At 40.7% G+C, this 27,925-nt stretch overlaps 2 protein-coding genes across 6 annotated transcripts in view; one reads left to right on the forward strand and one right to left on the reverse strand.

The window, feature by feature from the left end:
- TRIM55 (tripartite motif containing 55) overlaps positions 1–23,233 on the forward strand; it is a 44,156-nt gene extending 20,923 nt beyond the window's left edge. The window contains exons 5-11 of one of the 4 annotated variants that reach the window (XM_043602203.1): positions 312–545; positions 891–913; positions 1,017–1,141; positions 2,415–2,671; positions 4,023–4,310; positions 5,616–5,703; positions 22,207–22,321. In XM_043602203.1, coding sequence (XP_043458138.1) covers positions 312–545; positions 891–913; positions 1,017–1,141; positions 2,415–2,671; positions 4,023–4,310; positions 5,616–5,703; positions 22,207–22,217 — 1,026 coding nt within the window. In that variant the 3' untranslated portion in view covers positions 22,218–22,321. Of the gene's footprint in view, positions 1–311; positions 546–890; positions 914–1,016; positions 1,142–2,414; positions 2,672–4,022; positions 5,277–5,615; positions 5,704–22,206 lie in introns of those variants that run through there. The other 3 variants (XM_043602202.1, XM_043602201.1, XM_043602204.1) reach the window with 3 other exon arrangements.
- Positions 23,234–24,127: 894 nt separating this feature from the next.
- Positions 24,128–27,925, reverse strand: part of CRH (corticotropin releasing hormone) — a 189,482-nt gene continuing 185,684 nt past the window's right edge. For both annotated transcript variants that reach the window (XM_043602207.1, XM_043602206.1), the window contains exons 4-5: positions 26,031–26,331; positions 24,128–25,253 (exon numbers count right to left, since the gene is read on the reverse strand). In XM_043602207.1, coding sequence (XP_043458142.1) covers positions 24,643–25,239 — 597 coding nt within the window. In that variant the 5' untranslated portion in view covers positions 25,240–25,253; positions 26,031–26,331 and the 3' untranslated portion in view covers positions 24,128–24,642. The remainder of the gene's footprint in view (positions 25,254–26,030; positions 26,332–27,925) is intronic.

Raw genomic sequence — 27,925 nt, forward strand, 5'->3', positions numbered from 1 at the left:
AGAAAAAATATACTGTATAAGTAAATTTATCTCCCGAAGTATCCAGGTGATTTTTAAAAAATATTTATTTATTTTTGAGAGAGAGAAGGGTGGGCAGAGAAAAAGGGAGAGAGAGAATCCCAAGCAGGCTCTGTGCTATCAGCACAGAGCCCAACAAAAGGGCTCGAACTCATGAACCATGAGATCATGACCTGAGCCAAAATCAAGAGGCAGTTGCTTAACCGACTGAGCCACCAAGGCACCCCAAGGTGATTTCTCCAAATAGGCACTCTTTTAAACACCTTCTAACATGAGCTAACTTCAACTAACAGGAATGCTGTAAAAAACAGAAACAGGAACTTTGTGAGAAGTTTGATTACCTGTATGGCATCCTGGAGGAAAGGAAGAATGAAATGACCCAAGTCATTACCCGAACCCAAGAGGAGAAACTGGAACGTGTCCGTGCTCTGATCAAAAAGTATTCTGATCACTTGGAAAATGTGTCAAAGTTGGTTGAATCAGGAATCCAGTTCATGGATGAGCCAGAAATGGCAGTGTTTCTGCAGGTAAGTATTCTTTCAGTACCTGATGGAACTAACCAAGAAGGTGGGTGCTGGAGAAGTAGTTGTCATCATATTTTTGTTATTTTATGCACACAGCATTTTGATTTATTTTACCAACTAAACTATAAGCTCATTATGTGTTCATGTCTCCATCTGTTTAAACAATTTCATAAGCATATATTTAAGGGACCATGATATCGCTTAAATATAAGAGGGTTCCGGTATAAAACAGCAGTTATTCATGGCATTTAGAAACTAAGCTCTGAGATTTTCAGAGTCAGCGGAGGAAAGAATAAAGTCTTTGATGAAAAGAATTTAAGTAGGTCTGTCTTTTGTTTGCTTTCACAGAATGCCAAAACCCTGTTACAAAAGTAAGTAATTTTCATTTTATGGAAAAATGCATACTTTTCATTTTTACCCAAGGCTATCAAATGTTAAACGGTGACAAAAAGTGGCAACTTGTCTTTGTTGCAGAATTTCTGAGGCATCGAAGGCATTTCAGATGGAGAAAATAGAACATGGTTATGAGAACATGAACCACTTCACAGTCAACCTCAATAGAGAAGAAAAAATAATACGCGAAATTGATTTTTACAGAGGTTTGTTATTCTTGTGACCATTTGGCCAAAGTTGCAGGTGTGTGAAAGCTGCAGATGGATTCAGCAGGAGAGAAGGGGGATTCAGAATCACCTCCAGAATGGATGTCGACAATTATACAAGGATCATAATCCAATGTGAAACTCCATTTCATTACAGATTCATAGAGTTGGTTGACAGTGTTTATTTGGCTTTGCACATCACAGTGCCTATTATAATGCCATTACTGGGCATTTGACTCTGGGTAGTCAAATACTTAATAATTGATGGTGGTGATGATGTCTCAACATCAACCCTACACAAGGTATTGACTACAATGATGTGAAGTGTCATGAAGTGCAAGGTTAAGGATGAGATAAAAATAAAATGTAGATGACATTTGGATAGATGTTGTAGCACATCCACTTAATCAAACATCAGAGGGCAAGAATAGTAATGAGTCATAGAATAAAAAAAATCTGGAAATAAAACTGGCTCTATGTGACCAGCTATATTTCATGAGTTATAAATGCACCCCTACCATGTGGTCCAGAGACCCTCCTGGAAATTTGTCCTCATGAAGTAATTAAAAAGAGGACAATTACCTTGGAGCTGATCAAAACTTTGATTGTCTTGATTCATTCTAGCCCATCTAGGTCACAAGACTCCTTGGCTAGACCTCTAATAATGCCATGAAGCTGTATTAGTGTGTACAGATGTAACTTCAGAAGCAAATCTTCAAGATGAATCTTCCTAAAATAATTACTTAATATTGTCTCTCCTTAATATTGCCTGAGGGAATATTAAGATCAATGTGTTAGGAAAAGACTCATGGCATAAACTGTGGCAAAAGTCAGCGTTCACTGAACAGAGGAGGTAAGAAAGTAAAAGAAGACAAGGGTAATGTATGCGTTCTGAGATAGGGAAGAGAGTTGCATTTCCATTTAATTTGGCAGAGATACGTTAGTGACAATCCCAGTCCTCCAGGAGCTTGCAGATGTGACAGAGCATGATATAAATGTGACCAGGCTCTGCACAGTGGTACTGAAGACGCACTTTGTACTGGAGAGGGAAACAAGGAGGATGGTGATGATTGGGCCCATCATCACATTTCTCCTGCCCACATTTAACTAGAAGCACAAGCCCCAGCATGACATACTTGGGCCACAGTCCAATATCTGATGGAGAAGATTTCCCTAGCCCTGACCTTAATCTGGGCTGGAAGTACTGGCCATTAATTGATATCATAGCTGCGGTGGTAGTTATAATGATTTTAAAAACACGTTACCTTACCAGAAGATGAAGATGAAGATGAAGAAGAAGAAGAAGAAGGAGGAGGAGAAGGAGAAGAAGGAGAAGAAAGAGAGCAAGTAGAAGTGGAAGAGGTAGAAAATGTTCGAACAGAGTCATCAGGAGAGGATGAAAGTCCAGAGAAAGCCTCGGAGCCCTCTCAGCTGGCCTCAGAGCTCCAGGCTGCCCCAGGGGCGCTTCCAGTTTCCTCCCCGGAGCCACCTCCGGCCCTCCCACCTGCCACAGATGCCCCAGGGACACAGGTAATTGTTCACAAATGCCTTCCTACAGGATTCACAGGTGTGTCCTTGCTGAATAGGCTAAACAATTTATTCTGCCTTAAGAGAAAGGTCATACAAGGCCAGACATTTGTATCTGGAAGACCAAAGAATTCAGCACAGGCAGTGTCAGGGAGAAAAGTCCTCTAGATGATTCAACAGGTTTGGTGTTATTATAACTGGTTGGCAACACCTAGTTTAACACAATTTTCCCACTAGAATCTGAGGCAATCTTTGGAAATTGTGTGTGCATGGGGGAGGGGTATGTGTATAACCTGTTAGTTCACAGCCATGTCACGCAGATTGGGTCTGCTCTGGATACAGAGATGGAGTACAGAGTAATAAGTAATCTAAGGTGAGAAATAAAAATGAATGTCCCTTCAGAACTTTGAATTTTCTGTAGATAAAAAAGGAAGTAAACAGAGAAGCCATGTTAGTTTATGTCCCTATCACCTACCCTGAAATATAACCATATCTTTCATTAAGTGGGCAAACAAATGCCATCTAGTTTTCTATGTATCTGTCATTTGATGAGATTATGTGTTAATAGAATTGTTTTAAAATTTTCTTAGGAGATAACTCATCCCAAATTCTGTATCTGATTGGCTGACTCTTAGCTTCTAAGATGTCACTGTCCAGTTTTCAAGTCTTTGTGCTGACTTCATGGCACCTTCAGCAGAGAGGTCTCAACCTATGGAGTTTGTGGACAATGTAGATTCATCAAAAAGGAATCCTGGTTTTGCACCTGCTTTCAAAATGGATTGAGATTATCTATAGGAACAAAACCTCAGAGGGGAAACTCTGAATTATAGAATTATATTCTATGCTCTGTCTCCATAGGAAACCAGGCTGAAATACTGTTAATGGTTCCTAGAATCTTGAAATCAAATTGCACTGAATTTGAAAGAGGTGTGGTAACTTAACAAGACTTGGATTTGATCAATAAGACCAATCTGGGATTTTAGGAAAGAGGTTTGGGGAGCCCACCAAGAATGTCAAAAAATTAATTGTGGCCAATAATTTGACCTTTCTCCTATATCTGATATTTTATAAGCAACCTTCATTTTAGTTGTCCACTGTCTTTCTGCCCAGGCTGCCATCTAGGGAAGGACAAGCCCAGAAAAGAGAAGGCACATGCAGGTGCCCAGAGAGAGGTGTGCTATCATCTTTCCTTCCCTTAGCACTTGCAGAGGGTGGGATGAACTAAAACATGCGCTAAATCAGACACTGCACAGAGAGCTCACAGTTTTCAAACCCAAAGGGAACTAAAATCAACTGCATTTTCTTCTTCTTCTTTTTTTTTTTTTTACTTTTGAATTTATCTGTCCTGATTAAGGGGGAGGTTGTGCCCACTGGCTCTCAGCAGACCACAGAGTCTGAAACTCCAGTCCCTGCAGCAACGGACACTGCGGATCCCTTGTTTTACCCTAGTTGGTATAAAGGCCAAACCCGGAAAGCCATCACCAACCCACCTTCCACCCCAGGGAGCGAAAGTCTGGGACACATAGGGCCTCCTGGTTCTGAGGATTCGAATGTGCAGAAGGCAGAAGTGGCAGAAGCTGCAGCCAGTGAGAGGGCAGCAGTGAGTGGTAAGGAAACTAGTTCACCAGCAGCTACTTCTCAGGTTAGTGTTGATGCTCTTGTGTCTGAATGCTTCCCCCTGCCATCTAGCGTCCTGCTGGAATCACAGCAAGAAAGAAGGGCTTTCAAAGGGGCAGAAAGAAACCATGGCCTTGGGAAAAACACAGAAACAACTCATTCCCCAATTTTGGCTTGTTTTTTAAGCCTTGTAAAACAAAACAAAAAAAAATGGACTTCACTCTACCCATATGTGGTGACCTCACACCTGGTTCCCCAGGGAGGTGGTCCACGCAAGCCTGGCCCTTAAGCATGCAGTTTAAAGCTGCTTTGTCTGCAGTGACTGGTTCCCCTTCGCAAAGGCCACTTGCCCTTGCTCAGCCTTTTGTGTCCTCCTTGGGCTTCTAAACACTAATCACCTGCTTTTGTGTCATTCCCAGCAACCCTGAAGGAGCACGTTTGAACGGAGTTCTAAGTCTGCTCTGGAAAATAACCTCTGGTTAATTCATGGATTCTGGGAGTGTGTTGGCTATGGCTAGACAAAGATAGTCTTGCTTGATTAAACCAGTGCTTCCTAAACATGTGCTGCTGGGAGCAGAAAAGCACAGGTTTTCCTACTTTGGGGGTTTTAAGGGTCACTTAATACTTTTTTTTTTAAATATAATATCTTTGAAGGCCATGTCTTTTTCCTATAAGGAGTTAAGAAACTCCTAATGTTTGCATGGCTCAAAGATTCCACAGAAGAAATATTCTACAATTTCTTTACAAGGAAGGATGCTCATGGTTGCTCCATACCCATGAACATTCTTAAATGATGTGTGGATCTGAGTGTTGCTCAGACAAGGGATGTGAAAGAAATATTCTGTTTCCATGCTCCTGGGTCATCAGGTGATTATGAACAAAAAACAGCAATTTTCAAAAATCAGAAAAGTACTCATTGTCTTGACTATCTGCTCAAGTAAACCTTAATTTCATGAGATAATAAAACGAAATTATGTTTGGAAAACTAAAAGTAACATGCTTTTGTGTCATATATTTATTTTCACAAATGACAAATGACAAAAAATAATTGGTATGAGGAAACATCTTGAGGTAGTTTTTAGGTTAAAAAACGGAGTATAATGTTTTCTAGAAAATTTATGGGAATTTTATTTCTAGAAAGTTAATTAACTTTCTTATATATTTAGTGGAAGTTGAGTCAGGAAGAGCTGTTTTCTGAAAACCGTGTGAAATACCCCATAATAGGAGCATATAATAGGGCTCCAAACCAAAATGCAAAATCCATCCAAATGATGTTGACAAATATTATTTGTGATAATATCAGTGAAGTTTTCTTCTTGTTTTCTCACAGGAGTTAGCAATCTGCCTAGCACTTTTGGCTTTTCTTATACTTCACTACATCTGGCGTCAGATTCAGTGCTTGATTTTTACTTTAATGGGTAGGAAATATTTTCTTTTCCCTTAACTAACATCTCATATAGTTTCTTCCATAATGTCCCTACTCTATAGGCTCAGAGATAAATTTCTCCCCAACTTTGAGGTTCAGCCATCTAAAAATTTGAACCAAGTTCTAGATAATAGTAATGGCTTCAAACTCTCTACAATGTAATCATCTCAAGGTGACTTCCGGAGGGGTAATTGCTCCATTATCTAAACCTGCATGGAGGGGCAAATCCTGACTCAGAATAGAGACTCAGTGGGCAATTATTCAGTAATCCAGTATAAGTGAACCCTCCAAAATGGCCATTAGGACAGGCCAGTTTCAAAAGTTGTCAATAATGCCATGAGGATTCACGGCTTTTAAAGTAGAGGGAGGACCAGCAAAGGACTTGTTCAGGAATATTCAGGGTTTCCACAGATTAAGAAACCGCATTTCATTTGCTTACATCAGAGGCACCCAGGAGGCAGCCGGATGACTCCTGTCAAAGATACATAGGAAATTCTTGGCACTGGTGGGAATGTGGGCCAGGTGACTTCTCAGTCTCTTTGAAACCTCTACAGTCTTTCCTGAGAGAGATCTCTGAAAGATATCCTGGGTGCAGCAACATCAAGGGGATTTCAGCCAGGTCAGTTCTGAATGAATAAAAAGCAGAAGGAGCAATGTTCATCTACCAGACACAAGGAATGAGAACCAAAGAAGAGTCATAAAGCCAACACCCTTTATTTTTGAGACACCTTTCTCAAAGTCAAGCATTTTCTTAATTACTGTTATAAGATTTGCTTAGGGATGAACATCTTACTCTTTTAATAGCCTTTTGAATATTATCAGCTTAACAATATTTAAAGATTCAAACCTCACATGCTTTTGAGTAAATGACCCTGCTGGACCTGATGCCCAGCTCCCTGTGCCTGTAGCTCAAAAGCAATTCAGGGTGACTGGTACTGAAAGCCCTCAGCTATTTCTGGCTCATTGACTTTTTCCTGCGTTGACATTGACTCTTCTGGAAGCTCCCATCATAGCTCCTTTCTGCCTCATTAGCTGTCTGTTCAGCAATGACAGTAGGATCTCCATGGGTCCCTGTCATGTCTGCAACTATGTGTGAGTAGGATCTGCCCCCAATGTCTAATAGCCAGACACCTTGTACCCTAGAATGTTCCTAGTGTCTTTATAGTCTGCTCATTTTTTGCAGTGAAGAGCAGTGGGTAGAAGTATTGGCCATGGACTCAGTGGGGCAAATGGAGAGAGAGAAAACTCCATATTTTATTGGAATATCCTGAATAATTGTGGATCTGAATAATTGTCTGAAGAGTTCAGTTTACATTCTGAGAATTCAGGTTTGGGGCTTTGTTGCCATACATTTTGTAATGCGTCTCAGAGGCTGCAGGGGGAGAGTCATGCTTCTCGTCTGCCATCCACTGAGCCCATGTTGTGCACCTTCACATTCACATGCCTGCAAGATAAGGGTGAGGCAGATGGGAGAGCAGTGGAGTAGGGTGATTGACATTCAGTACTGCAAAGAATATGGACAGGTTGATAGAGATCTCACCATAGTATCAGATATTGCTGGCCTCTGTGAATTTTTTGCCGGCCTGATTTACTTTCAACACCTCAGAATCCAACTCACTAGACTAGTATTTGTTCAATGCAAAGTTAGCTTATTGGAATTTCACACTTTATCATTAGTCGTTCCCTGGACACTTAGGATGCGATACAAAAGTTCTTGGATTTCACTGATGGTCTCAACTTTCTTTATTATGTCAGGGAATAATGTTGCCTTAGAATCTCAGAAGCATCTCAGGCCCACTTGCTGATTTGTAAACTCACTTCAGTCACCTTCAAACTTTTAAGAAGGCAAATGTTCTGTTCCTACATGCTTTCTTCATAGCCATCCACATAGTGAAACCTGCCCTTGCTTTTGCTGCCTGTGATTTCTGATACCATATAATCTCTACTTTATCCTGTTTATTTTAATGTTTATTTATTTTTGAGAGACAGAGAGACAGAGCATTAGAGGGGAAGGGGCAAAGAGAGAGGGAGACACAGAACCTGAAGCAGGCTCTGAGCTCTGAGCTGTCAGCACAGAGCCCGATGCAGGGCGCAAACCCACGAACCACGAGATCATGACCTGAGCTGAAGTCGGATGCTCAACTCACCGAACCACCCAGGCACTCACTACTTTAACCTGTTTACCTTCTCTCTTCACCTAATCATATAGGCAGATTATGTGTTAGAAACTGGTCATGGCAAAAACTAGACATCAGCAGTCTCCACCAGTGGCGAACTGGGATTTTGCTTTTTGTTGGATCAGAGGAGCACTGTTGTCTTCCCTGCCTTCATTCTTGAAAAAAAAATTTTTTTTTCCTCAACAAGGTTTGGGTTCAGCCTTGTGGAAAAACTGAATCTCACAGAAGAGAGATTCTTCTGCAGGATGCACTTTGAGCCCTGTTAACATCAGATTTCTCCCAGGAACCCCTGTGAAAGAGGTCACAGGTCACATTGTGCAAAGCCCCTGTGCATGAACTACAAAATTGCCCTCTAAGTCTCCACCTTTCTAGGCTGTACGCTCCCTCAATGCAAAGAGAGTTTGGGGGAAATAACATTTGATCTACTTCATGTGTTAATTTTTAAATTTATTTTGCAAAAGTGACATCCCACCCTAGTCAATCTTAGACAGCAGGGCAATAATAAGGTGGGAAGAAAGCAGGTCAGCTGTCCTTGGAAAGCAGTTTCTGTGAGCCTCATCTCCCAGGCATGCCTTGTTGTGGCCATTTCTGGGTCCAATCTGCTTCCCTCCATTGCCCTTCCTCTTCCTACACAACTTTCATGCAAATTACACCCGGGTGTTAACACAGGGACCACTCCCATCATCGATACCCGCGGACAATTAAGTATTTTATCGGGAATACATGTGGCAGTGTGATTTTTCTAGAAGTGGGAGCAGCAACAGTGAAAGATACCCCCTGTTCCCCTTCCTCCCTTCCTAATGAGGGTTAGCAGCCTTGTGTGGAAGAATTTGTCCAAGCTGTTTAATGGGAGCTATTCAGGGCACAAGACTTTCCAGAGAAATGTCTTCCTATTTGGTGGATTAAACTGGCAGCTGCCTCAATCAAGGTCACAGGACCTCCCATTCCCCCCCCACCACATCCCAGTGAGAGTCACTTGCTTTGGAGATAGGGACTTTCACATTAAAATCTCTATGATTTCTGTCTCTATAGAGAACCACAACTCATATATTTCACCAGACTCTGAAGTTACAATTATAAGAGAACCTAAAAGTTTTACTATATTATAACTATTTGTTTTTTTAAGAATAGAATATCTACTTTTCACATTCCGTTTCTCAAGCCTGAAAACAGACAAACAAGTTGGGTAGAAATTCTGCTAAGTCTCGGGCACTGGAAAGATCAATAAAGTTAAAGTTAGTAAAAAGGACTTAGGTTCCCATCCTGCCGCTTCTCTGAACTGACTCTGGGCATTTACTTTTATTTACTTTCATCTTCCCACTGAGAAAAGGAAGCAACTACTCAATGAAAAGATTCATCTATTTACACATTAGAGAGTGAGAAATTTAGTACTGAGAACTTTATAAATTGTTTCAGGATGTTTTCATTGGGAGGGTTATGGAGTCAGGCCTGACACAAACCATGCTGAGTGACAATAATAACAAGTTCTCAGTGAAATAGCCCAGTGCATTTCTCAAAATATGTCTTGCCTTGAAGCTCTTATATAAATGTCCATTTCCCAAACTGTTTTCTAAATCTCTTCCTAGGCACCCCTTTGGCTGAATGTTTCCCCAGCTGCACTTATCCCCTTCGATGCTGTAAACTCCATAAAATCTATGATGGTTCAACTCTGAAGTCCATCTAAAGGCACTTACAGCCCTCACTGCCCAGTATAGCAAATTATTAGGATATACAGGAAGTAACAGAACACTACATGTATGAAGAGATGGAAGATATGTGGTTTAAAAATTTACTGATTTTAAGTGTTACACAGTACAATCGCTTTTGACAAATATGTAGCCTTAGATAGCCACTACCACATTAAGATGTAGAATATTTCCATCTCTCCCCAAAGTGCCCTCATATGCCTTTGCAGTTAATCCCCTCCCTGCATCCCAGTTGGTACTGTGTCAATCTTTTACTTGGTAGCCATTCTAATGGATATATATGGTACATAGTTTTAATTTGCCATTTTCCCAATGACTAATGATGCTTAGCATCTTTTCATGTGCTTCTAAGTCAGTTTAATATTTTCTTTGATGAAGTATTTGCCCACTTTCTTTGGGTTGCTTATCTTATTAGAGAGTTGTAGAAGTTCTTTATGTTATTTTGCATAAAACTCCCTTATCAGACATGTTTTGCAAATATTTTCTCCCAGTCTATGGCTTGCCTTTTCATGTTCTTAAGTGTATTTTGAAGAACAAGCATTTTTAGTTTTGATAAAGTTCAATTTTTCATTTTCCCCTTTATGATTTGTGTTTTAAGAAATCTTTGTTTAACTCAAAAACCACAAGGGTTTTCTCTCACATTTTCTTCTAGAATTTTTATAGTTTCAGCTCTTAGGTCTAAGATCATTTTAAGTTAATTTTTGTATTGTGAGATAAGGATCAAGGTTTTGGATCTTGTTTGCTTATTTTCTATATAGATATTTGTTTATTCCAGCACTATTTATTAAAAAGGCTATCTTTTCTCCCCAGTGAACTACCTTGATGATTCATAGAAATTCAAATGACCATATATGCTCAGGTCTACTTGTAGACCATCTGTTTTGAACCATTAATCTGTATCTTTGTCTCTCTACCAATACCACACTGTCTTGGTTATTATAGCTTTATAGAAGTCTCTAAATCGGGTAATGTAAGGGGTGCCTGGGTGGCTCAGTCTGTTAAGTGTCCAACTTCAGCTCAGGTCATGATCTCGCAGTTTGTGAGTTTGAGCTCTATGCTGACAGCTCAGAACATGGAGCCTGCTTCAATTCTGTGTCTCCCTCTCTCTGCTCCTCCCCTCCTTGCATACTCTCTCAAAAATAAATAAACAAACAAAATTAAATCAGGTAATTTAAGTTCTCTGATTTATTGGTTTTATTTGGCTTTATTGGTTTTCCCTACTTTTTTTAAAATCTATTTTCTATTTCATTCATTTCTGCTCTTTATTATTTTCATCCTTATACTTACTTTCAATTTGATTTTCTCTTCCTAGTTTCTTAGGGTGAAAACTTAAGTTATTGATTTGAAATCTTTCTTATTTTCTAATACAAGCATTTAATGCTATAAATTTTCTTCTAATCACTGTTTTAGCTGCATCTCACAAGATTGATATGTTGTATTTTCATTTAATTCAAAATATTTTCTAATTTACCTTGGGATTTGTTCTTTGACCCATGAGTTATTTAGATGAGTAGTGTTTATTTTCTAGATATTTGGAGATTTTTCCAGACATCCTTCTGCTTGATTTCTGGTTTGATACTGTTGTGTAGAGACAATACTGTTTATATGATCTCAGTCCTTTTAAATTTAAGATTTAAATTTAAGAAGCTTAAGGTTTTATGGCCCAGAATATGATGTATCTTGGTGAATGTTCCAAGTGCACTTTTGAAAACATAGTATTTGTTTAGATAAATGTTCTGTAAAGGTCAATTAGGTCAGTTGATCAAGTCTCTGATATCCTTATTGATTTTCTGTTGACTTGTTTCATCAATTACTGAGAGAGGAAGTTTGAGGTCTCTGATTATAACTGTGGGTTTGTCTATTTACCTTTGCAATTCTATCACTTTTGACTCATGCATTTTGAAGTTTTGTTTAGGTGCATTCACATTTAGCATTGTTACATTTTCTTAAAGAATATATCCCAAGATAAGTGTTAAACAAAATCCTTTTCTATCTCGTGTGTGTGTGTGTGTGTGTGTGTGTGTACCTGCTTTAATGGGTATAAAGAAGGTCCTTATACACATGTACTATCATTTAAAGTAGCTTAGCAAAGTTAGAAGGCAGGTGGGGAGAGCCTGGAGGAGAAAGGTGCTGATAATCTTTAAGATGTTCCAAGTGTCTGGCAATGGGGAAGGCCTCATAGCCCAAAACCAACAATCCTGTCTCCCCTTCCTCCCCTTCCTCCCCTTGCCTGGGGCCAAGCATAGCAAGAGCTGAGATAGCTGAGGTACCTAATGATTTTAAGTGACTAAGCTGAGCTTAATGATTCAATGACTAGTCGTCACTGGTCTGTGGTTCCCTATTTTTAGTTCTGATATAAATTACTCTATAAGCTAATGTCTCTGTATATTTTCATGACACACTTATGCCCTAATTCACTCCTTATCTTACCTAAACCAGATTTTACAGAACTGCAGAGGCCACCCTGTCATGGGCCAAGGACTTCCAGCACCAAGCTGTCTTCTTGCTAAGAAGTCCAAGATTCCCAAGCCAAGTGTTAACAAGCAGATGTACATGGTACAAGTGTTTCCAGATTCTTCCTATCTAGAGTATCATGAGCTCAGACGCAGAACATCAGAACCACATTGGCCCCCTACACATTTGAGCTCTTTACTCTAAAATAGCAAAAGGGATGTGTGGAAGTCAAGGCCAGTGGGAAAGTGTCACCAAGGAACACCAGCCCATACTATCTTAGTTCCCAACCCAGGCACTATAAATGTTGTCCTATGAGGTTACAAAGGTGCTCCCAGAGGAAAATAAAAAAAAACATTTCATGAGAGAGAGAGAGAGAATGGGGGAGGGGAAAGGAAGGAAGAAAGGAAAGAGAAAGAAGAGGAGAGGAAAGGAGAGGAGAGAAAAAAAAAGGAAAGGAAAGGAAAGGAAAGGAAAGGAAAGGAAAGGAAATGGAGAGAAAGGAGAAAAATAGGAAAGGAGAGAAGGAAGGAAGAAAGAGAGAGAGAAGAGTGAAGAAAAAAAAATCTATGGTTTAAATGGTTAAAAAGACAGGCAGCGGCTAGCAAAGAGTCTTTTCCCTTCTTGAAGGGTTTATTTCCTAGGTTCTCAGAAACCAATACATGTGTCCCCCGATTTGAGACCTTATCAAATTTCTCATCATCCCAAAATTCAGTTTCCTTGAAAATATTTATATTTTCCTAAACCAGGATGAACACTAGGCTAGAGTTCCAAACAAAAGCAGCCATGTGGAGCCCTGGGTCTCCATAGGTATCACAGGCCAAAAGATAAAATCATTTTCACACAAATGACCTCTGAGATCAAACCATTCATCCTGATTTCAGGGGCAAGCTCTACTTGCCACTTGAGACTGAGAGGTGAGAGATGTTGGAGGCTAGAGGGCTGAAAAGCTGCTTTTCTGAGTGAGATTAATCTCACAAAGTATTATAGAACATTTTTAAAAATAAAGCAGGAGACTAAGAACATGATTTCCCATGAGTGTGACTATAGGTCCTGTATTCTTTGAAATGATCTATTTAATTTTCCAAAACAAACTGAAATGAATGAAAATTTAACTATGTTCTCTCAATTTAATTGAGGGATTCAGGGTGTCAAATTATTTTCAAACAGAAATCCCTGCTGAGAGTGACTGCTTGTGTTTTACAAATTAGGAGATTCGAGCTTACAAATCGCTGATATACCAGCGCCCTGACTGTGCTGGAATTTAAGCTTGGTAAAAATAGAAAATTAATCAGTGCTCAGGACTGGCCTACATTTACTGCATAACACTATCCAGGACTTAATAAACCTGGAAATTATAAGAAGTTATGATAATAAAATGCAGTCATTTTACATAAAAAACTATAGGAGAGAGCAAGCTATAGGAGAGACCATTACATAAACATTATTAATGCTTTTTCATTTGTATCCTACAACCGCAATTCTTTCTCTGGCTTTTTTTTTTTTCCTGTTGGGAAAGTGACATTCTAATCACTGTCAATTTGGGGGCTTTTCTAGAAGGGCAAAAAAACCCCAAACAAACCCTACACTAAAACTGTAGGCTGTATTTCTCAGGATCAAATAGCATCCTTAGTAAAGGTTACTTTAATAGGAAACTAAAACGGATGTATCCATTTTAAAGAGGGAAATGTAATATAAATTGTTTGTGAGGGGTGTAATGAATTCATCCCCCCTGGCAACCTGTACCTGCAGCTCCACAATTCCATGAAAACAGTAACGCAGGCACCAGGGAGAGCTCTCTGGGGGAGTTGTTATGACACAGCTAGTTGAGTTTTGCTTCCTGTGTTTGAAAACTGTTTATTATTCGGATTTAACCTTAAGACCCTTGTTAGTGTTGTACATCCTGTGGATTTTTTCTGTCTTTATTTACATATCTCAGTGGATTCCATGAAAAATGCCTTTTCCCCCAGTGCAACCCACAAAGCAGGGAATTCATCCACCATCGTTAATGCATCTGAAAAACCAATGCCCAGCGGCAAGACTGTAACCAATGTGTGTACATGACTCTATCATTTAGTCTCTCACAGAGGTCCTCTCAGTAATACCTCAGGACAGTCTTGTAAAGTAGGATTTGTTAAACTTGCACATTTTACAGTGGAGGACCACAGAGGAGGAGTGACTTGCTCAAGGTCACAGAGCAGCTGGCGCTTAGGGCCCAGTGATCCGCTGCCCTCCGCCATGGCACAGAGTGCGCATGTGCAGTATACTGTTCGCCAAGCCCGCATCTAGGAAACGTGAGTGAATCCCCACTTTACCCGGGGTGATTGATGACTGAGGCAAAAATAGTGTGAGGAAGGGCTCCCCTGCTTTGACTGACCACTCTTGGCGCATCGGCACAGCCTCACGGGGCAGTCAGAGGACGTGTCTAGGCCTCCACTGCTTGCAGGACTGTGGCTGACCCTTGCAGTGACAGCACTCCGGTCCCTTAGTTGCACCCGTGCTACTGCTGGCTCTCAGTCTGACTTCCAAGGGTGGAGCTGGCCCCTCCCTTGAGTCTCACATGCTCAACAGCTCTAGCTTTGTTCTTTGGATTTGTAGTCATTTATATTAATAACCCTCAGCTCTCTCGTTAGAGTTACTTTGAGCAAGTTCCTTAACCTTCCTGAGCCTGAGATTTCTCATCCATAAATTGGGCATAATAATACTATCAACTTCCCATTGCTCTTGAAGACAGCCTGTTTGGCCTATTTATCTAACACAAGGTAGGAATTAATGATATAACCAGCAGCTCTTTGTAATTCAGTTCTGTCAGAAAGGGTGAGAACACACACTCTATCTCAGAATAGAGATAATTGGCAGGTCCATATCTGAGAAGAATGCTGGCTTTAAGTTTGTGCCAGGCTGTGATACCAATGTTTTAGCTTCTTCCTGCTCCCCACCCCATCTATTGACCTCATCAATGCCTAAACCATGTTTCAAAACACACCAAACAGTATACACCATGAATCTGACTCTGGGTTAAGAAAAAGCGAGTGAGGTTAATTTCTTCTTGTTTCATAGGCCTGAGGAAATTACTCTGGTTTCTGGTCTTACCTCAGCAAAAAGGAAGCAGTTAGTGACAATGAAGCCCCCAAATCAATTCCCTCCCCCCATTTCTTTACTTAGTGTATACAGTGGCAGACTCCCAACAACAAAAAAACGCTTTTCAGTGGGTGTTTTCTTTCTAACCTCTTTTCTTCGTCCTCTAGCACTCATGGAGAGTGTGCTATATTTACACAGCTCTGTGCTTCCTCATGTATCCCAGTTGCTCCATCACGAAGCAGAAATGTCTGTATTCCTGTGAAAGAAATGCCCACAATGGAAGACCTGCCCAGCAGAACTTCCAGGGCTTAGACCCTCAGCTGGGAATTATAGACCATGCCTCACTTATTCTTCAGACACTGCTGCCTGGCTCAGGCTTTTGGTTGCATTCTCTTTTCCAGGCTGGAATCCATAATGCTTAAGCTATCCAAGGGCCTGTGGTTCAGGAATGCTTTGTAGGGGGCAGGCCAGTGCTTGAGTTTAGTCTTTCTGAATAAGCATTCTAAGCATGACCTCAGCAATCCTATTCACACCTGTTTCTAGCATCTGGCTTTGAGCCTCTAACCTACCCTAGCAGGTTCAGGGTAGAGACAGGGTGGTTGCCCATTCAGCAGCCTCAGGTCTAGTTTTACCCCTTCTATCCACATTCCTTTAAGGCAAATGAGTTTAATTATAAATGTGCAAGGGTCTTCTTGAATTGGCCAAGAAAGACTGGCATTTAACAGGTAGTAATAACCAGATCCTTCTGTCAGGTGGAATTTGTGATTGGCATTCATAGTGGCAGACAGCAAATGGAGCCCAAGTGTGGAGGCCTGGACACAAATGTCCTCACTGCCCCCAATATCATTTCAATGGCCTGGCATAGCGGCTCCCATGTCCACCACAGTTATCCCTCAGGATAAGACATGGACATTTCCATGCTATGTGTGGCAGGGGTGTACATTAAGCCATCATCATCCATTAATGTCTTAGCTGTAATTCAGTTTATCAGATAAATTACTATCACCTGGATAAGCTGAGGAACTGGAACACAGGCAGGTAAATGATAACGGATCAGGATCATGGGTGGAGTAGAGAATGATCATTTGGGGAAAGGCAGATGCTGGCACCTCATGGAACCCCTGGGAAGCTTAGAGGAGGCCTGAGGGCATTGGTTACTGGTCAAAGAGCTCACTCTTTTACTTTAGGCCAGCTAAAAAAATATTTTCCCTCCTAAACGTGGCTACCCAGACTTGTGCCAGAGTGAATATCAGGAAAGCATCTGTTTAGTTTTGTTCAGTCAGTGAATCATGTGGTGCAGGATGCATTTAGTAGAGGGGGCTGCTAGTATTGCCCCCACACCAAAATAAGAGCATGTTCACGAAACTGCACCCAGTTATATCCCTATGCTAAGTGCCCAAGGACACATCTGGCTTCAACTGAGCACTAAAGGCAGTTTCATGCTTTAATTGTCAAGAATCTTGCCAAAAGAAGCATGTTGGCTTAAAAAACAAATCATTACATTTAGCATCAAGCCAAAGCCAAAGACCCCATTGATCATTTCTCTCTTTTCTTTGACACTTTCCTACTAAAAACTAGCCTACCCTTTGGTTAACAGCAACAAGCTTGTGTGCCCATAGAGACCAAAAAGGTAACATTAATGAAAAAGCAAGCCAGGTAAAAGAAAAATGTTAATAAAAGCATAAATACGAGCTATAGTTTGCTTTCCTCTTAATTCTGAGCATAGCAACTATAAATGAAAAATGGCCACCGAAACCAGCCTTGCAGCAGAGGAGGGAAAATGGAGTGGTGGGCATGATGGAAATCAGGAGATAGAGGGAGCATACCCAATTTATAGGGACAGGGCTGCTCAGCTCTCCATGTAGGTTCTGGATTGCTACATTTCTTCTTCGTCAAGAGAACCTGCAGATCCAGATTTTAATGTGAAGTCTCCTATTTTTTTTTAATTTTTAATTTAAAACTCACATAACATAAAAATTACCATCCTAACCATTTGTAAGCATACAATTCAAGTGTTCAGTGTATTCACATTGCTATGCAACCAATCTCCAGAATTTTTTCATCTTGCAAAACTTAAACTCTTGTACCCATTAAAAAACAACTCCCAATTGCCCCCCTTCCCCCAGCCCCTGGCAATCTCCGTTCTACTTTCTGTTCTCATGAATTTGACTACTCTAGATACTTCTTATATTCTGTAAGTGGAATCACAAAGAATTTGTTGTTTTGTGACTGGCTTATTTCACTTAGCAGAATGTCCTCAAGGTTCATCCATGTTGTACCATGTGTCAGAATTTCCTTCCTTTCAGCTGAATAATATTCTATTATATGCAAATGCCACATTTTGTTTATCCATTCACCCACTGACGAACACATGGGTTGCTTCCTTCCACCTCTTGGCCATTGTGAATATTGCTTCTATGAACATAGGTGTGCAAATATCTGTGTGTCTCTGCTTTCAACTCTTTTGGGTGTACACCCCAAAGTGGAAGAATTGCTGGATCATATGGTAATCCTATGTTTAATTTTTTGAGGGACTGTCACACTGTTTTCCACAGCAGCTGTACCATTTTACATTCCTACCAACAGTGCACAAGAGCTTCTATTTCTCTACATCCTTGCTCCTGATTTTTTAAATGTTTATTTATTTATTTTGAGAGAGAGAGAGAGAGAGAGAGAGAACAAACAAGCAGGGGAGGGACAGAGAGAGATAAGAGAGAGGATCCCAAGCAGGCTCTGTGCTGTCAGTGCATGGCCTGATATGGGACTTGAACTCACAAACTGTGAGATCATGACCTGAGCTGAAACCAAGAGTCAGATGCTTAATCGGCTGAGCCACCCAAGCACCCTTGGTCCTGATTTTTTAATGTTTGCAACTAATTGAAGTTTTTGTCAGAATACCACTCAGCCACACAGTTCAGACCAAGTAAACACTGTCCATAATCTGGAACTGTCCTGTGCACAAAGACAGATGTCTGCAAACCTCTGACAGAATGCATATTCCTTAATCCCCATCAGCAAGAAATGATTCTAGATGACCTAACTTGTCAAGGATGATGCCAGCACATTATGCAGTTCTTGGTGGAAGAACCTCTCATCTATGACCCTACTCATCTATGGAGTAAAACCCTCATACTATAATCTGACATTAATTTTTTTTCTCTCACAAAACATTTGGTAGTAACAGGGAAAAAATTCAAGATTCTGTTTCTGAGTAGGTTGGGTTCATGAATAACCAGCATTCTTAATCAAGTTCATCTAAGAAAAATAGTCTTTCCCTGAGCAAAGGTATGCCACTCCCTTCTATAGTCTTTTGTGGATCTTGACTAAATTGCATTTCATGGTTGAGACAGGGGAAAATGCTGCCTCCCTATTCCACTTCCTGCTTTTATTTTATGACTAAAACTCATTTCTCAAATTATCTGAAGCCCCATAGTGATACGGCCCAGTGTTAAATGATGCTTGTAAGTTGGGTCACCTCAGGAAAATGTGTAATATTTAGAAATAATATAAGACTAATAATCATTTCTTCATCTTTTTATACATCTCAAGGTAAACTGAAGTGCAGGACAAGCTCAAAAGCAGAGGGAAGTTCAGTGCTTGCCATTTTCTGTCCTTTGTTTGGCTTCAAAGAACATCTATATTCCTAAGAAATAGCATTTCCTGTATGGAGGAGAACCAGCATTTGGAAAACTATTTAAAGGAATACACATATACAATTACATTTGAGGAAGGCTATAGGAAAAACGTCTGCTTATGATTTAATGGGCTGTACTTACAGAAAGAAGGTTTCTAAATCTTTAATTCATTCTTCCTTTAGGAAAGAGCCACATATAGTGTTCGGCCACTTGGAGATACACAACAGGGTCATAGGTAATCATTATTACAATATGCCACAGGAATTAAATCCTATAAATAATATCCAATTCTGAAAAGATGAGCATTGCAAATATAATTGTCTTTCCTTACTGAGGGTCACTGCTGCTGTGTATAGTTCCTCATAAGAAGTCCCAGGCAATTCCGCATGGTAGAGGAGGCTCTTTACTAATGTAAGAAAAAAGAAAGAAAGGAGGGAGGGAGGGAGGATGAGAGGAAGGAAGAAAGAAAGGGGGGGGAAGGAAGGAAGGAAGGAAGGAAGGAAGGAAGGAAACACATTTTTAAAGCACTTAATATAAGTGAGGTATGTACAAAGTGCTTTGGGTGTATTTATTTATTCAGTACTTACGACAGCCTTGTGAGATAGGGTCTCATCTCTGTTTTACAAAAGAAAACACTAAGGGCTTAGAGAGGTTGACTGACTTGTCCAAGTCATACAGCTAGGAAGTGGTTAGTCTGGGAATCAAAACCAGGCTAAACCTCTTGGCACAGAACTTTGCTGAGATGGTTGGTGGGTCCTCAAGTTTACATAAACAAGACCAAGGGGATGGTATAATCATCTAAAAATACTCAGGATAAATCTCTGCTTTTGGCACCCACTTTGACACTGGCCTTTCTTCTCTGATAGGTATCATCTGTCCATATTGTTTAGAGGAAAATCTACTAACTGCATGAAAACATGGGGATGTAAAAGCAACAAACCAAACTACACGATACCAAGTTTTGAAGGTTGTTAGGTAGTAACAGCTAGAACGGTTTAAATGGAAGATAGATTTTAATCTCAAGTACAGAAAAGTATAAAAATACATACAAATCCCAAAGCAGTACCAAATGGTTTGTTAGCTACCAGAAGTTTTGCAAAGATTATATCCCTCTACAGAAAATACCTTACCCAACTAGTTTTGCCCTTTAGATATTTCAGAACAGCTGTCATGGAAGATTCCTCTAGATTCAGGATTGCTTTCAAGGAAAAGAGGCTACAACATGAACACTGATGGTCTCTTTAGGCAAAATTCAGTATTCACACCTAAAGGATGCTTAGAAATCATCTGATCTTTTACAGAACAATTGATATGCCCAGATCATTTGGTTTGGGTTTTTGTTGTTGTTGTTGTTGTTTTTTGTTGGTTTTGTTTTAGTTTGGTATGGGCTTTTTGTTTTTAGGATTAGAGTAAGGTGACTACGGTAGGGAAGAGAAGAGTTTGAGGTACATAAATAGGCACAGAATTCTGTCTGTATGTTGTTTTTTCCACATCAACTTGAAGGACACTGAGGTATCTAATCTATTACCAACAGAATCTAATAACATAATAGCAGCCTTTGTTCAATAGTCCAATTTCATTTGACGTGTCAACTATTCCTTCATGGAAAACTACATGCATAAGTTTTATTCTACTGTATCTAATATGATTTCATGGCCCTTTTAAACTTTATTTATTTATTTTTTATTTTTTATTTTTTTAATTTTTTTTTCAACGTTTATTTATTTTTGGGACAGAGAGAGACAGAGCATGAACGGGGGAGGGGCAGAGAGAGAGGGAGACACAGCATCGGAAACAGGCTCCAGGCTCTGAGCCATCAGCCCAGAGCCTGAAGCGGGGCTCGAACTCACGGGCGGCGAGATCGTGACCTGGCTGAAGTCGGGCGCTTAACCGACTGCGCCACCCAGGCGCCCCTAAACTTTATTTTTTTTTAAAAAATGTTTATTTATTTTTGAGACAGAGAGAGCAGGGAAGGGACAGAGAGTGGGGGGAGGGGAGGACAGAGGATCTGAAGCAGGCTCTGTACTAATAGCACAGAGTCCCATGTGGAGCTTGAACTCAGGAACCTTGAGATCCTGACCTGAGCCAAAGTTGGACACTTAACTGACTGAGCCACCCAGGCACTCCGGCCCTTTGAAACTTTCTATTGACGAACAACATGGCAGTGGGAAGGATAATCTCAAGGACCTGGGACAAATTTATTAAACTTGAAACGTTACCCCCAAACTTATATTTAGGGTAAAATCTGGGAAGGTGTAGGAAAAATACTCATTTTTCACTCAAAACTATTTTAAGTGGCAACAAAACACTATACTTACCAAAGTTCTGCTTTGTCATGCCAGCTAGTGTCCATTCATGTAGCAGCTTCATAAAATCACTCAGGGCTTCAGAGTTGAATGCATGTGCCTACCTCATTGCTTTGAAATCACTGGCATTCTAACCCAGTGGGATAATTTTACCAGTGAAGTCATCAGAATATATTAGCCCATCTTCAGTAGTTCTAGGAAGAACTGTGTTTGTCAGAGTACTTTTAAATGTACGGAGTTTGAGTTTATACATCACATTGCATTTCAGCAAGACTGCTTTATAATTGTCCCCCATTTCATTGTTATTTTTTAAGCTTAAAACAACAGAAATAAATTTCACTTACACGGTTAGATTGATCAATTACTTCAAAAATCACAGCTGTATCTGTCTGGTATCTATAAAAGATAGGTACCTTTTAAAGAGATGGCTATATAAAAAATAAAATTTTACGCTATTAGATTTTATTACCTAGAGAAAAAAAGTCCTTTCATTCATGATTTGCTCAAAACTAAGTCTGCAGCATTGCAAAAATTATACTATTTACATATGTAATATACAGCACTGTATAAGTTTAAGGTATAAATAATTTGACTTACATATATTATGAAATGATTACCACCAAAAGTTTAGTTAACATCCATCATCTCATAGACGTGCCAAAAAGAAAAAAAATGTTTTTTTCCTTTGTGGTTTTTTTCCCTTGTGAGGAGAACTCTTAGGATCTACTCTCTTAACAACTTTCAAATATGTCATACAGCAGTATTAACTATAGCCATCATGTTGTATGCTGCAGACATTTCTAAATCCAAATTCCTATTAGTTCAATGCCACTTTTACCTCAGTAAATTATGTATAAGTGAACTTAAAAAAAAAAAAAAAGAATAGCCTGGACTCTTTCCCAAGAACTTCCCTCCACTGCATGCATTATTGCTGCCCCTTTTTGGATCATGAGCGTGAATTACTTTCAGGACTCTTGGCCATAGCCAAGAGGGCCTGAGCTTGCTTTCTATCCCTAATAATAATTATGCCCTGTATAATAATTATTATTATTATCCTTTCTCCTAAGTAGAAAAGTGACTGGACGAACCCAAAAGGACTAGGCTCTTCTTCCTCTGATTCAGATTTTCTTCTATTGCAGACTGGATTTGAGGACCCTCCCCTCCAGGTACAGGCTGCAGCTTCGGGGAGTGGGAATGGAGCTGATTCTGAGCCAGCTCGCCACATCTTCTCCTTTTCCTGGTTGAACTCCCTGAATGAATGATGTTCATTCCAACTGTTGCCCTCTGTCTGCCTGGCTGAGATGCACACCAGCAGCAGGGAACCTAGATGAAATTAATACAATGCAGGTGATGAAAGGGACCTCTGAACAGGATTTCTGCAAAAAACCAAACCAAAACAAAACAAAAACCCCTTTAATTCCAGATGACTTTCCAGAGGGAAAACAATTTTGAAAAACATAGTTGCTGAAAGCATTGGAAAAAAGAAACTTGATCTTATGAAAATCTTTTATTGTGTGGGAAACATTATAAAGAGTATGTAGGTGTGATATGTGTGCGTGTGTCTGTAACAAGTGGCAAGTGTTGAAAAAGTATACACTACACTCTTGTCTCTAATAGGCACTGGCTTTTGTTATTATATCATAGTAGCTCTTATTCTTTCTTCTTTAACCGTGCAGTTGGTCAGTGAAATTCAGTGTTAATTCAGAAGTGACTGATTTATCAATATATGGACAAAAGGTAAATCATTGACCAAAGATATGAAACATTTTACAAAGGTTTCCTCATTTCCATAACAGATGTCACTCATATATCCAGAAATGTTCTTTAACTCTGGTGATATTTCCATAGTCCAGAAGGCTGAAGGCCTGGGACATTTCTTGTGACATTTTTCTAATCTTAGTTAGATGTGCAGATATCAAGCAATTAAATTGAAAAAGAATTTCCATCAGCAATTGTCTACTTTCCTTATGTATCTACTGAGGCACCAACCTGGTGAACTATAGAATAACTGCATGTATTTAAATATATGTACACATACAATACACATATAAAATACATGTATATTTAAATCATGCTTTATTTGTCCCACCATGATGCCTCTCTCAAAACATAAGTATAACTTTATTCTGTATGAACTCTTAAATAAATGCTGTTTTTAACAACTTAGTCTTATAATGACTCATTCAGTGTTTCATGTTATCTTATTAATACATCAGTCAAGTGTATTTAAGGGGTCCCAAGGGAAGAAGCATCTACAGACATCCAAATTAATTTTGAAGTATTAAACATTCAATTGAATTTCTGTAAGTTGTAACTCAACTACCAAAGATAAATGCATTATAAAACTAATTGGCTGCACCTGTTCCATTTTAGAAATGCTAGAGATAATTTGTATCCTTAAGAATTAAACTAAGATTGGTATAGACATAAATGAGAAGCGCACTTGTGAAGTTATTAAAGTCAAAATACTTTTTATATAAAAAGTTTCCCAAGTGCCATTTCACAGCATTATATTTAAGTGTAGAAACTATTGAGTTTCTCCTATTAGAAGTAGGCACTGACAAATAGCATAGAAGAAGTATATTTTATGGTGCTAATGTAGTAGCTTCATAAAGTGAGACTTCCTCATACCAAAAAAAAAAAAAAAAAAAAAAAGGCAGCATGTTGGCCCTAGAGTTTGGAGGAATGCCCTGCCTCAACATTTCTCTTTTCCTTTCCTCCTTCTCTGCCCTTTCCAATTATTTAACATCTTATAGTTAATCAGGGTTAAATGTTATTTCTATTATGAATTGATCTACCATTCATAGAACTACCAAGTCTTAGAGTTGGAAGCAACTTCCCAAATTATTTAACTTAACCTCAGAGGAGTAACCTGAGGTACACAGATGAGTCCAAGGCGACTGCAGTATCTGTGTAAGCCACTTGACATATGTTTGTATTTTTAGTAGGAAATTAATGCAAAGAGCTTTCAGCACTTCTTGTGCTGCTGTCAGGTCGAAGGAAGCCAGGGGCTGGAAGTTTTACTCCTATGAATACTGAAAAGGAAAAATAAAGTCATGATTACCTTTGCAGCTTTTATTAAAAATATAAATGTTCGACATTCTCTTACACAACCAAATTGACCAATGATTGGTAAGATGTTTTTATTACTGAAACGTTTACAAGGAAAGGTTGATTCAAAGAGCTTACAGATTTTGTTTCACCTATCCAAAAGAATGACACTCTCTTTGGCTCAGACCACAACAAAATAAATTGAGTGACTTCTGCCTGCTTCAAAACATTTCATTCTGGGTCCATACTTTCTAAACACCATTAAAGACACCTGGAAATGGAAACTAAAAGTAGACAATACAAATAACATTTTGCTGCTGTTACTGTGTGTGAATACACTTTGTGCATGCTAATTAAGGAGTATAGGCTCTCTTGCTATACATCGTCTAGACTTCAAGCTATAAAAAAAAAAAAAACAAACAAATGGTATCAGAGCAACGCTATGGTACAGAATACTGTATTTGATTTTTTTATTATTTTTTTTGCGTGCTAAATACTGCATCCTTCCGGCCAAACGCAGAGTTTTATTTCCCAATAATCTCCATCAGTTTCCTGTTGCTGTGAGCTTGCTGCGCTAACTGCTCAGCCCTGGCCATTTCCAAGACTTCTCGGAGGAGGTGGAAGGTGAGATCCAGCGAGATGGGAGGTTCCTCGGATCGCCTCTGCCTCTCGAGTGTCTCCTGGCGGCTGCCGAGGGCGTTCTCGGCTCCGTGCTCAGCCGGACCTGCGGGGCTGTCGAGCGGGAGCGGGCGCCGGGGCAGCGGCAGCTGCTGCAGCAACGCTCGGAAAAAGTTGGCGGCCGCTTCGTCCGGTGAAAGGTGGCTGCCGCTGCCGCCAGAGACAGGTGAAGAGGCGGGCAAGAGGGGAGCAGCGGGGCTCTTGTTGAGGTTACCCAGGCGGAGGAAATATTCCTCTCCCATGCGGAGCAGGATGGGCCGAGCCTGTGGCTGTTGGGGCTGCTGGGGCTGCGGCGGCAGCTGGGAGAAATCCAGGGGCTGGGGCTGCTGAGGGGCCTGCCGGGCGCGCGGGATGGGTCCCCGGCTGAGGAGGGCCCTGCATGGCGGGCAGGGCAGGAAAGCCACCAGCAGGACGCCCGCGGACAAGAGAAGCGGCAGCCGCATGTTAGGGGCGCTCGCTGCGGCACAGAGGTGGGCGGAGAGCGGAATGAGAGAAGGGAAGAGAGAAAGAAAGAGTTGGTCAGAGTTGAGCTCAAACGGAAGGTGCGCTTGGGGGGTCTTCCTACACTTACACCCGTGGACCTGCCTTAGGCGTTCGGGCAGGCACTGTCCGCGGTGCTGAAGCGCCCGAACTGGGACTTCTAGAGTTGGGGGGCGGGGCGGGGCAGGAAAGGGGACGCCTACAAGGCTCAGCACCAAAACTCAGCCCCACGCCAGGCTGGAGTGACCCTTCTCCTTCTGAGACCCTCGAAGGGTCTCTGAGTCCCCTTTCTAACGATCCCCAAAACTGATTCCCCGAGCTCTCGAGAAGATCTACAAATTTCATGTCTCACCCGCTGTAAATACCCGCCCGCCTTCCGGATGTTTCAGCGTTGTCCTCCCAAATGAGAACTGCCTCCTCCTCCTCCTCCTCCTCCTCCTCCTCCTCCTCCTTCTCCTCTTTCTCTATCCTAGCCCTGAAGTCCTTCTCTCAGGGGTCGGGATCGATGGCGGGGGAGGTGGGGGCTCGTCTACACCGCCAGTGACGAGTAACTGGCAGTTCGAAAAACGATTAGCAACCGTCTAACTTTGCTTTTGACACATCCCAGTTACTATCAGAATCTTGAGGCACAGTCAGCAAATACACGCACACACTCAACATTCGGCCCCACCGGGACACCTGGCTCGGCCTCGCACACCGTGGCAGCCCAGGCAATGCAAAGTTGGAGGCACATTTCCGTCTAGGCGCTCCCTACCTTCTGAGGTGCTTCTGCAGGTGAGTGGGGCGCTGCCGCCTCTCTGCAGAGGAAAGTCTCCGGGGCTTTTTCAAGGGTTTTCTTCTTTTCTCCTTTCTGTCTTCACTCTCTTTTTCTTCTCTTCTCCTTCTCTCCAGTCTCTCAACCGATTTGGGCTCTGAGTTTCTCCACACCAGAGCCTGGAGTGGGATTTTATAGCGTCGACCCTCTTCAGAAACCACGCAGCATTTGCCTAATAAGCTGACGCTCTCTTGACAGCTCGATTGCGTGCTGCCTCTGCTCCTGCATAAATCATAGGGCCCTGCCAGAGAACGAGGGGCAGAGTTTTGCTATCTCAACACTGAATCTCACATCCAATTATATCAACAGATATTTATCGCCTCCTTGGTGACGTCAACGAGCCCTAAAATGGAAGGGCTTCTTATGACTTGTCCATTGACAAAAATTCTTGAATGAGATTTCCCAAGTATGAAAACATACTGACCTCTTACTATGAAAGGTGAAATTTAGGGTCAGAAAAGAGACATCGAATGAGAGGGGAAGGGAAGAGTATGGGACAGGAGGTCTATCAATGCAGAGTCCTGTGGGGAAAGCAGCAAGCAGTTACAGGGGATCTGGATCCCGCTTTTTTCTCTCCCCCTGACTTCTCTGACCAGTTGTCTCTGGAAACAACTCAGCATCTAAACATATCCTTTTGCTAGAGACAAACTGTGCCATCACCTTTCTGCCTGGTTCAGGATGATGAACAAGGAGATGGAAGTGCAGGGACATCCAGCTTTTAAGCTTCTACCTGAGTTTTCTTCCCAAGAGTAAATAAAGGAATTGTGAGTTTGCAGAAGCAAGACCAATAAGTCTCTTGAAACAAGACTCAAGTCTTTTAAATGATTGGCAGGAGCTGCTTCCATGATGAAGGGGCCCAAACCAGGGTCAGTTGGGGATGCTGCAAGATTTTAAATTCCCCCAGAACCTCACTGCTCCTCCTTTGTCTCTGTCAGAATCCAAAATTAATTGTTGATTTTTCTGTTCCCAAATTAGAGAAAGGACAAGCCAAAGGTGCATGAGTTACACAATCTTCATTTGGTCTACTTGATGAAAACCCAATGAGAGAAGAATCCATTCTAACTTCCTGCTCTATATTGGGAGAGGCGTAAACTGCCTGATAACAAGGCTGAATTCATCATTTGCATATTTTCACTGATGAATACTGAGTCTGTAAAAAGGTAATCTCATTCATTTTACTTCTAAATACTATCAACATCCATTATGGTATCCATATCAGGACACCCAGGTGTTTGTTTGGTTTTTTTTAATCATTTCTTTTTCCAAATTTAAACGTGCTCCATGGAAGCCTGATAAGTAAATAAATGTTCTCTGCACTAACACAAAATGGAATGATAAGTCTGTAAAACCATACTCAAATTCCACATTAAATTGACACTATCATATAAGTGGGAGGCAATTACCTCTAATTTTGCCATTCAAAATGCAATTCCAAACTCTGGTGTCTATGATTTAATTCAGCTTATAGATAAGCATCAGAGTTGTTTATCAGAAATCTCCCATTGCTCATTTCTGGTTAGCTCTGCGGCTTCCTTTGTAGCTACAAGACAAATGATGCAATACATATTTCAACTCCTATTTTGGGTCTATACTAATTCACAACTGCTCTTAGAAACAAAAGGAAGGTAGAAAGAGAAATGATGGCAGTTTCCAGAGAATTCAGCCCATAGTTGCTCATTGTGCTATGGAATGCACTTTTATACGGAATGTACATAAGAGAACAAAAAAATGTGTCTTCTAGGAAAGATGCAGATTGTTAAAAGAAAATCAGAATTATAGAAAATGGGTGAGCTTCTATAGGAAAGCAGTGTTTTATGTTGGTAGGGGGCATACAG

The sequence above is a fragment of the Prionailurus bengalensis genome, chromosome F2, assembly GCF_016509475.1.
Source record: "Prionailurus bengalensis isolate Pbe53 chromosome F2, Fcat_Pben_1.1_paternal_pri, whole genome shotgun sequence".
NCBI lineage: Eukaryota > Metazoa > Chordata > Mammalia > Carnivora > Felidae > Prionailurus > Prionailurus bengalensis.